Genomic DNA, 10,607 nt, shown 5'->3' on the forward strand with positions numbered 1-10,607 from the left:
GCGTTAGCGCGTTAATAACAGTAGTAAAGCAGGGGTGGTGCTATAGTTACTTTGCATTAAAAGACTAAAGACATGTTTTTATTCACTTTTTTGGACCATTCATTTTTCAATCTGTTGTCATGTATTGCTACACTGCAAAAAAAGCTTTTCTTACCGCGTAATTTTGTCTCGTTTCCAGTCCAAATATCTAAAAAAAAAAAAATCTTAAATCAAGATTACTAGACAAGAAAAATGGCATGAGAAAATTAAGTGATTCTTAAAACTACTGTTAAGATTAAGATTAGTTTTCTTACCCCATTGGCAGATAATTTTGCTTGTTTTAAACAATCACTTAATTTTGAGATGTTTTTTCAGAAAACAAGACAATTTCTTATGCCATTTCATGTGTCTAGTAAATGTATCTTGATTCAAGATTTTTTAGAGATTTGGACTGAAATCAGTTAGAAAATCATTTTTTGCAGTGTGTGTGTGTCAGTGTGAGAGTTTGTGAGTGTGTGCATCTGCAGTGTAGTGTAGAGAACAAGTTCTGACATTCAAACAAATCCTGTTAAATTTTCAGATTTTTTTTTATATTTTATACATGTGTATGTTTTTTGTGTTAGTCAATTTTAATTTTATTTTATTAGCTCATGGAGCAACATGTTTGCACTTTCTAAAGATTGTGGTTCTGTTTTTGAATAAAGGGTTGGAAATGAATGCTTTTTTTTTTTTTTATCCGATTCTACGATTAATAAAAAAAAAATCGACAGATTAATCGATTGTTAAAATAATCGTTAGTTGCAGCCCTAAATGCACACCTACAGTGGGTGGTCCTTAATGCAAGCTTAAATATAGGTGTGTGTGTGGGGTAGTAGGTTGTAGGGTGGTAGCATGGTAGTAGCCTAGTGGGTAACACACTCGCCTATGAACCAGAAGACCCAGGTTCAAATCCCACTTACTACCATTGTGTCCCTGAGCAAGACACTTAACCTTAAATTGCTCAAGGGGGGACTGTCCCTGTAACCCTGTAACTACTGATTGTAAGTCGCATCTGGCGTCTGATAAATGCTGTAATGTAATTGTATTTAATGTAAGTGTGTTTGTATGTGTTTGTTAGGTCACTCAACACATAAACAGGGTGTCTCATATGGCATCCATAGTTCGGACCTTGTGTAGTTTCGATCCGGTCAAGTTTAAATGCTGTGCACCAGTGTGTAGGCTCTCCAGGTTTGGGGGTTTATTTTGTGGTCTGTGCCATGTGTTTCTCCAGTGGACCCAGTTGGTGGTGTGTGCCACCCAGTGACCTCGTTGTGTGGAAGTAGCCTAGTGGGTAACACACTCGCCTATGAACCAGAAGACCCAGGTTCAAATCCCAATTACTACCACTGTGTCCCTGAGCAAGACACTTAACCCTAAATTGCTCCAGGGGGGGACTGTCCCTGTAACTACTGATTGTAAGTCGCTCTGGATAAGGGCGTCTGGTAAATACTGTAAATGTAAATGTGTCACCTCACCGACCTTTGCACGCGTCTGCAAGTGATTAAGGTTTTTTTTTTTGGTTCCTGTTAATGATGTAGAAGCCAAAAGCATGAAGTTTGATATTTCACACTTGCTAAATATTTAATAGGTTTTGGCACATTTTGGACTGACGTTGTGCAAATACAGAAAAAAAAAAAAACACACACACAACAAGTACATTATGAGAATTTTAGTATACGAATCGATGGTACAAAAAGTCGACAGGAATAAGGTGCGTTAAGGTATTTACAGTATGGAGCGTGCAAACATGAGATCCGTATCGAGCATTGAGGACCAGTGGTGTGTAAGTGACATTTCCCGCACATTACAGGAGTTGCTTGACATTCATTTGTGTGCTGATTTGAGTCCTTTTAATTGCTTTCATTTGACATCCACAGTATAACTTCTTTTCACCTGAAATGGCACTTTTATTTGACCAGTTTAGTCTTAACATGAAGTGTCATTAGAACCAAGAACTAAAGAAACAGACTGAATTCACATGAAATCATCTTAAGGTCCAAAATAATTCAGTAGGCAAATGATTCGGTTTATCTGAGAAAATGGCAGAATTTGTAAGTTTTCCAGATTTGACATTTTGCCATCTGCCGCCCCGGTTACTATACGGTGATGCTGTTCTCTATGCGGCTGGGGCACAGGTACAGATATGGCAGTTCCACACCCTTGTTCTGCTCCTGGATGCTCTCGTCGATGTCCCGGAGGTCCTTCTGGAACTCTGCAATCAGGTCTTTTGCCTCCGGTTCGGTGAAGTAATCTTCCACATACTGACCCATAGGGATCTGAGAGGAGGAGCCACAGCAAAAGGAGGATTCCACATTTTCAAAAGCTTTCATCTTCTGTATTACCTCACCATGTACCTCGCTCCACTATAATGGAAGAGCAAGGTGGTCCTTGCTGATTTTGGCGGACCACTCACCGCATCAGGCTGAGCCCGGCCCAAGTGCCATGTGATAGCCATCTCCACACACGATTGGCTGATGTCAGGGAGGGTGTCCATGATCAGCTGCATGTCAATGGCGTCCTTGTCTGTTGGAGGGGGGCAGCGCATGGTGCAGGGCGTGTTGGGGACCCAGGCGCACCAGTCAAACTGGAAAATTAGTGGAAATATATAAAATATTTTAAATGAAATATATATAGCGGCTGGTAGTAGCATAGCAGGTTGGACACATTCGCCTATGAACCAGAAGACCACAAAATCACAGGTTCAAACCCCACTTACTACCATTCATTCCCTGAGCAAGACGCTTAACCCTGAGTGTCTCCTGGGGGACTGTACCCATCACTACTGGTTGTAAGGCGCTCTGGATAAGGGCGTCTGATAACTGCCATAAATGTACATATGGTCATCAACTTCTCTGAGCTTGCAACAAATGCATTACTACACTGCTACCATTACTGATCATTATACCTGTTTTTGGCACCACAGTTTTCAGTTATAGAATAAAATATGCATATTTAGGAAATATATTGGACTTTATGGCATTTGGTCCGGCACTACAAGCAAAAAGAAAGTTTATTGTCCATGCATCCATGAAACCGCTTGTTGGTGCAGTGACCCTGTTACCTGGCCATTGTTGGTGGCAGCATGCTGTGCTGTGGTGGTGAAAATAACCACAGTGAGCAACGTTATCAAATCCGTCTTTGTCGTCAGCTCATGTGGCATCCCTGGGAAAGAAAAAACACAACAAATGCGCACATGACGTCCAGATATCAAACTAATGGCAACAATTGTAATAATGTTCATTTTATTAATGCAAGTAAAATTAAAGCTGTTGCATTTTTTGCATGATAGCGCACGTGAAATAAATTTTATGAGCAACTGACCCAATTTAGGCACATTTGCAAAGCCTTCCTCAGTCACGTCTTTGATCCAGGCCTGCAGCTCTGTGTCCTCTAACACTTCACTGTCACTGGGGTAATACAGGGACACTATGCCTGTAACATATCTAAAAAACAAAATAGATGGGGGGGTGTGAATAACAGAAGACATAACATGTCAAATGAGACCTTTTGTACAAGCCTCTAAGGATCCATATATTTACAGAGTGTCTTACAATCAGTAGTTACAGGGACAGTCCCCCTGGAGACACCTGGGGTTAAGTGTCTTGATCAGGGACACAATGGTAGTAAGTGGGGTTTGAACCTGTGACTTTGTGGTCTTCTGGTTCACAAAGATACTACCACCACTTTTTTGATTTCTTCTTCTGGGAAGGGTGTCTCTATTACCTCTGAATGGCGTCCCAGATCATGAGGGTGTTGTCGCGGTAAAAGTACTTTTTCAGCTTGGACACTCCACGGTCCTGGAAGTCCAGCTTTGGCTGCAGAGAGCGGTAGGTCAGAACCTTGTACTCACGCTGGGCCAGAACCAAGAGCCCGTCACCCCCCGACGACACCACCTGCACAGAAAAACACAGACATGACGTTCGCCACACTGGACCTCTTTCATGAGGTTCACTATCATCACGATCTGTGTTTGCATGCTGCCAAATTTGCATTCGCTGGGATATTTCCCCGCAATGACTGCTTTATTTGTTTGTGCAAGGTGTCAGAACTGTGTACGCCCTGTAGAACCGTCTACTTGTGTTTTAACTCCTGTAGAACGTATAAAGGGCTCTGATCCATGTCTACTGTCCATATCTGGTGTCTGCTACCAAAAATGTTGGCAGAAGACCCTTTAAATCCTTTAATTTGCAACACCGAGCGTCCGTGGAGCAGATGTCTTTTCCCACAGATGCCTTGATCCGACTGGTCCAGATGTGCTGGTCCAAACGTAACTCGCTCTGCACAACAATTAGTCTAAAGGCCCTATTTTCAAAGCCTTAAAACAGACACAGCGGACGAGGCTCATGTGCAGATTTCCTCAGGAATTACATATATAAATTTAGACAAATAGACAAAAACCTTTCATTGACTAACAAACTCTGATAAAACCCAAATTCTTCATCTAAATCCCACTTTCATCCAAATATGTCATACGTTCAGAGAAGCACTAGCAGATTTGTCAGATACCTGAAATGATCTAACAATACACATAAAACAGCCGAACCGATCGGATATTCATTTAACTGCCACCCTGCCTCAGGACTCTTCCGTCCGCCTCGTCCTTCTGTTCTTGTTCATTAGTGGACATCCCAAACGCAATCACATTCGCTACTCAACCAAACAGTTCACAGTTTGATTCTCAGACCCTTAACAACTGGCCATTTCCAACTTGCCAGGAACCATTATAACCAGATGGTCAATGTAATTAACGGCAGCTCTCAGCGGTTTAAATGCTACGACATGTGGACACAATACTGTGCATTCATTATACACGTTATTTTGTTGTCTTGTCCAATCAGAATAAAGATACAGGAACTCCTTGAATATAATGCGGCTGATTTGACAAACCCTTTTGAAGATGCCGTCTTTGGCGATGAGCTGGGTTCGTGCCCGGCAGTTAATCTCCAGCGTGTACCTCAGGTGGGGCGTCAGCAACTACAGAGGACACACACACACACACACACACACACACATCTTATCTGCATCTTATCTGATAAACTGATAAGGAGGACTGCAGGGTTAAGTTTGCCAGGCGGATGAGCACGAGGCATGAGGCATGTCAGAACCGGACGGAATTCCTCTCTCACCTTGTAAACAGGGTGGACGGCTGGCAGCTGCCTCATCGTAGCCACGCAGAACACCTCCACGACCAAGTGGGTCCGCAGCAGGTGAGACAGCACCTGGAAGACCTGGAACTCAGCGTGACGGACCCACATCTTAGCCAGGAGCCAAGCGAGGGGGGGGTCGCTTGGCAGGAATACAGGCGTGTGCCGGCGTGGTTTCTGTTCCAGCTGAGGGGAGCAACGGTTCAGTGAGTTTCAACCAATAACGACGACGGCAGGTTTTCAGTCCATGTCGGGCCGTGACACTTTGATCTAGGACTGGATTTGGAATGTAATATTTCAAGTACAGGGCCAGCATTTCATTTCAGATTCATGTCGTTACAGCATTTATCAGACGCGCTTATCCAGAACGAATTACAATCAGCAGTTACAGGGACAGTCCCCCCCCTGGAGACACTCACGGTTAAGTGTCTTGCTCAGGGACATAATGGTAGTAAGTGGGATTTGAACCTACCACCAAGATCAAGATCAAAATAATGAAGCAGATGAAGAAGGGGGGTAGCTGGTGGAAGATGATGATAGACCTTTCACCTCAAAGAGGAAGAGTGTGGAGAGGGTAAACAGGATGAAGCTCTTCCAGCGTGAGCTTCAGAAGGAGAGGGAGGCTCGGATGGACCGGGACTGCCCAAAAGCTCCAAGAAAGCAGCGAAAGAGAGAAGGCCGAGGCGGAGATGGAGAAGGAAACCGCAGTCTCGTGCCGAACTGAAGCGCCGCCTTGTGGCAGTAACGTTTATCAAAGGTTGTGGAGAAGATGGAAACGAGGCAGCAGGAGCGTCAGGAGGTGATGCAGGAGATGGAAGGGATGAGGCTGGTAACGGCCTAGCGGCGAACACACTCACCTGTGAACCAAAAAACCCATTTACAACCACTGTGTCCCTGAGCTGGGGGACTGTCCCCCCCTCCCAGTGGCAGGGGGACTGTCCCTGTAACTACTGATTAAATGTCACGTAAAAAAGAACAAGAAGTGGATGACATGAGAGCAATCTTCTCACACCCCTCCTTACCGATCCACAAGCAGCATTCATCTTCCATAGCATGTTTTATTCCCTGGTGGACTTTCACTGTGTGGTGTGATGGTTTGTGGGTATTATTACAGGGTAGTTGCCATGAGTGGTGACTGTACACTAGTGTATACAGAGTGTGTAGTGTGTGTCTGTGTGTGTGCGTGTACCTGTATGGCGATGGGGATCAGGCCCTGGTCCGGGTGTTCGTACAGCAGACAGAAGGGCGCGGCTATGTGCTGCCGCTGGTTCTTGATGACGTTGGTGGGGAGGCTTTCTATGATGGCGTGATCCACCAGGTAGACGTTACCGTCCTGAGAGAGCGAGCGAGAGCTTCAACCAGAATTCATTAGATGATTGCAGATTGCAAACAGGCGTGAAAGTGGCACCTGCATCTCTTTCTCCAGAGTGGTGTTGGGCTTGAGGAAGATCTGCACCATGTCCCCAGTCACACGGAAACCTGGAGGGAGCTTCTGGACCTGATGGATCATTCGAGGGTTTGAGCCGTTCAGGAACTGGAAGGCGAAAAACCAGTCCTCCTTCCAGTGCTCCATGGTGTACTCTGGAGGTGGGTGGATGATAGCGAGAATAAGTAAAAGCGGCTGGTAGCTGCACGGCTGCTATAGGCGTGAACCGATGACGTTCATCACCAGCGATGGGACTCCGCAGCTTCCAGAAGATTCGCTTGAAGTCGTCCAGGTCGTTCCAGGACTTCCCGAATCGAATGACCAGCTTCTTTAGTGAGAGCTCTATCAGTCTTTAAAAAAAAGATTTTAAAACATGAACACTCAATACCACTAGATAAGACACGTTCTGGGAAATGGGCTGAACAGTGGATTAAAAACTAGGGCAGGGAATAAAAATGAAGAAGTGAGGGTTGTGATGATGAAATGGTGAAACTCACGCGTAGTGCAGGGAGGATTCGAAGTCGCTCCTCTTCTCGTTGTCGAAACGCATGTCCTGTGGCAGGTCAGCTTCTGTTTTGGCATCAATACACTTGGGGATGCCCGGTGCCCATGCCTGCCACCTAACACACACACACACACGCACGCGCACACACACACACACCAAATAACACAAAGAATGAAAGTTTATGTTGAGGAAGGTGACGGTGTGAAGGGTGAGTAAGGGGTGGGGGTGGGGGGTGGGGTGCATACCTGTACGTATTCTGTCTCTCCTGAAGCTCCGCCTTCCTGTGGTTGAGCTCCTGAGGCAGTGAGTCCTCGCTCCCTCTTTTTGCTTTTGGAAATGAGAATAATAAAAAAGGAGCTTGAACAATACTGGGCACACCAGTATAAAACTTAATACTTTATTTTTTTGTTAAATTACACAAGTCGGCAAAACCATGAGAATAAAAAGACACCCAAAACAGCTGAAAACAAAGAAAAGCGATGTCAGAAATATGTTGTAATGTTATCACCGCAGCCCAGGGATGGGACTCGTCACCTGCGCCCTCTCTGATCTCCAACTTCACATTCCCCACCAGCCAGCGGTAGCACGGGAAGGTCAGGACCCCGCCGGCCCCCGGCGGCTCCACCACCACGTAGCGACAGAACCAGTTGTCCTCCACCCAGTAGCGCTGCTTCTCCAGCTTGACCAGCAGGAGGCGTCCCAGAGGGGCCGAGGACTTCACAGTGTACTGATCCACCTGCGACGCGGAAACGGTTCATTTCTTTTATTGCAAAAACTGTGGTTTTGTGTGTTGTCAGGACTGACAAACTCAGATGCTCATACACCCATGTCTGTTAGTCACAGGAATGTGAGGAATGTTAAAGCGCGCTCACACACACACACACACACACACACACACACACACACACAGCTATACAATCAATGCATAATGCAGTTTAGTCGGAATCTTTACACTGTAACTCATTTTTACATTCAAATTCAGCTATACTGCGTTAGTATTCATAGCCACTGCCCAGTCACGTCTCTTTGAACATGAAAACTTTCAGTTTTAGCTGTTTTATTTTAATTTTTTCCCACTAGCCATGTTCCCTTTTTACCTCGTTTTTTTAAATAATAAGAATCTTGAAATTATTACACCATTGTGCTATGCAAGAACACACCCGTATACACACACCTGACTACACAACCTTTACAAACCATCAAACAAAGTGCAAACACACGCCCACACTCACCGCTCCCCTGCAGAAATCAAGTCCCGGGTTGTCCAGCAGCGTCTTCTCGCTCTCCCCATTCTCCCCAACCAGAGTCACGTAGATGTAGTTGTTGGTGCCTGAGTACTCAGAGGTCCCTGTAGCCACTGTCACCTTATAATCCATCTGTACACACACACACACACACACACGATAAATGTTCTCACCCAGAAACCCTTCCATTCACCAACCACAAGTTCCCGTCTGCTGCAGTAACGCAGGGCGGAGAATCCTAGATGACTTCTTAAAACCCAGCCGAATTGTGAGATTGGGTGCGATGCTCCAGTAACTGTGACTCCAGACTGTCCCGTCCATGGTGCATTTCAAGCACATTTATCAGACGTACAGTACAGGCCAAAAGTTTGGACACCTTCTCATTCAATGTGTTTTCTTTATTTTCATGACCATTTACGTTGGTAGATTCTCACTGAAGGCATCAAAACTATGAATGAACACGTGTGGAGTTTTGTACTTAACAAAAAGTGGAGACCTGACCTCCACAGTCACCGGACCTGAACCCAGTCCAGATGGTTTGGGGTGAGCTGGACCGCAGAGTGAAGGCAAAGGGGCCAACAAGTGCTAAACACCTCTGGGAACTCCTTCAAGACTGTTGGAAAACCATTTCAGGTGACGACCTCTTGAAGCTCATCGAGAGAATGCCAAGAGTGTGCAAAGCAGTAATCGGAGCAAAGGGCGGCTATTTCACCTTTTGTTAAGTACATAACTCCACGTGTTCATTCATAGTTTTGATGCCGTCAGTGAGAATCTACCAACGTAAATGGTCATAAAAACAAAGAAAACACATTGAATGAGAAGGTGTGACCAAACTTTTGACTGATCTTCCTCTGGAGAGACACTGTCGGTATGCTGATTTTAAAACTGCATAAATGACAATACAACTGAGGGGAGACACTATTTGGGACATGTACACCCCAAGTCTGTTTGCAGGATTTAAAGAAATAAAAGCACGAAGGGAGCGCTTGCCAGGAATCTTTATCTGAGAGAGCAGGAACTAACTGAGCACACAGCCGCCTTTTTTTTTTGTTTGAGCGTCATTATTTCTGTCACCCAGAAGACAAAACCTACAAACGTACAAAGTTAAAAATGGGAAGGTCCCGTGGCGACGATGCATAGCACGCATTACAAGGCCTGTGTGAAGTGTCAGCAGTCCCACCTACAGGAATACCTTTCACTAACCCGTAACGCGGAACGTCATCATTCTTCCAGAAAGACCCGAATGAGCCGCTCAAGTCACTTTCTCACCACGCTGGAGGACGACTTCTTTCTGCCCTTCCTCTCGGCCTCCCTTCGGGGTCTCTGTCCAGTGGGCCCTCACACTTGAGGTGCGGTATGTAAACAGGAAGGATTCCGTTTTTGGGGTCCAAGCTCTTCTGCAAGCGTGCACGGGTTGCAGCAGACTTTATTTGCAAGGACTTGTTTCCACATACTTCCTGAGGGGCAACTCACGCCCTCGACTGAAAAGGCTTTTTCCCACTAGACCAGCTGCGAACGGGCCAGGATCCCGAAGAACCTGATCTCTCCCCCCGGCACCGGGACACTTCCCGGCTCAGATGCAAAAAAAAAACGCAAATGTGTGTGAGCGCGTTTACCGAAAGCTGCGAGAACCTGTTACGTGCGTAATCTGCATTACAATTCCAGGATTGAGAGTAACACGAACACGTCAAACAACGCATGCGAGCTCTCTTACCTCAGACGTGACTTTTCTTACACCGGAATGAGCTTTTAGAAGCTTGGCTTTCTTCCCCTCATCAGAAAAGGATCTTCTGCAGATCTTTTCTCACCACATCGGCAGCTCAGAGTGCTCTTGGTGCTCAGCTCGCCCTTCTCTGCAAGGACCTCTTCCAAAATGTCCATCACACATGCAGACGTGTACACACACACACACACACACACACACACACACACAGGAGGAGTTTACACAGTCTTGTGCTCGTTTCCCCCCTCCCCCTCCGGTTTAAGGAAGTGGTCCCGGCGAGCGGCGTGGCTCGGCCCCGGCTGCAGATAAGCATCTGCGGCATGCAAATCGAGCCGAGCCGAGCCCCACAGACCTCTTCACCGTCCGCTCCACAGCTCCGTCCTGCTGAAGAAGTGAGGTGTAACACGAAGGCCACACAAGACGGGGGGACATTCAACCGCGAACGCTTGTATCTGGAGATAAAATGTCGGCATGTTTTAACAGGTAAACCGGGGAGATGTTCCTGCCTTGGTCATGACGATTGCTGCGAATTTCCTTCAGAAGTTGA

General features: G+C 45.9%; 1 protein-coding gene across 3 annotated transcripts; it reads right to left on the reverse strand.

The window, feature by feature from the left end:
- Window positions 1–1,901: 1,901 nt before the first annotated feature.
- On the reverse strand, window positions 1,902–10,450 carry alox12 (arachidonate 12-lipoxygenase). 3 transcript variants are annotated; one of them, XM_028973381.1, is made up of 15 exons: window positions 10,052–10,450; window positions 8,326–8,469; window positions 7,628–7,829; window positions 7,339–7,420; window positions 7,086–7,208; window positions 6,832–6,938; window positions 6,571–6,743; window positions 6,352–6,495; window positions 5,145–5,348; window positions 4,906–4,992; window positions 3,742–3,911; window positions 3,340–3,461; window positions 3,080–3,180; window positions 2,432–2,602; window positions 1,902–2,294 (listed from the first exon to the last, which is right to left on the reverse strand). In XM_028973381.1, exons 2-15 carry the CDS (start codon window positions 8,467–8,469, stop codon window positions 2,115–2,117), a joined length of 2,010 nt encoding a protein of 669 aa, XP_028829214.1. In that variant the 5' UTR covers window positions 10,052–10,450; the 3' UTR covers window positions 1,902–2,114. The 3 variants fall into 3 exon arrangements, with proteins under 3 accessions (XP_028829214.1, XP_028829223.1, XP_028829231.1); XM_028973390.1 differs by lacking the exon at window positions 10,052–10,450 and adding an exon at window positions 9,607–9,950; XM_028973398.1 differs by lacking the exons at window positions 7,628–7,829; window positions 8,326–8,469; window positions 10,052–10,450 and adding an exon at window positions 7,602–7,620.
- Between the last annotated feature and the right edge of the window lie 157 nt (window positions 10,451–10,607).

The sequence above is a fragment of the Denticeps clupeoides genome, chromosome 1, assembly GCF_900700375.1.
Source record: "Denticeps clupeoides chromosome 1, fDenClu1.1, whole genome shotgun sequence".
NCBI lineage: Eukaryota > Metazoa > Chordata > Actinopteri > Clupeiformes > Denticipitidae > Denticeps > Denticeps clupeoides.

Coding starts and splice junctions, on each gene's coding strand:
- alox12 (XM_028973381.1), bottom strand. CDS start 8,469: ATGGATTATAAGGTGACAGTGGCTACAGGGACCTCTGAGTACTCAGGC. Junction 3,912..4,905: donor AAGACGGCATCTTCAAAAGG/GTTTGTCAAATC, acceptor TTTTCTGTGCAG/GTGGTGTCGTCGGGGGGTGA. Junction 2,295..2,431: donor GCCGGGCTCAGCCTGATGCG/GTGAGTGGTCCG, acceptor TCCTCCTCTCAG/ATCCCTATGGGTCAGTATGT.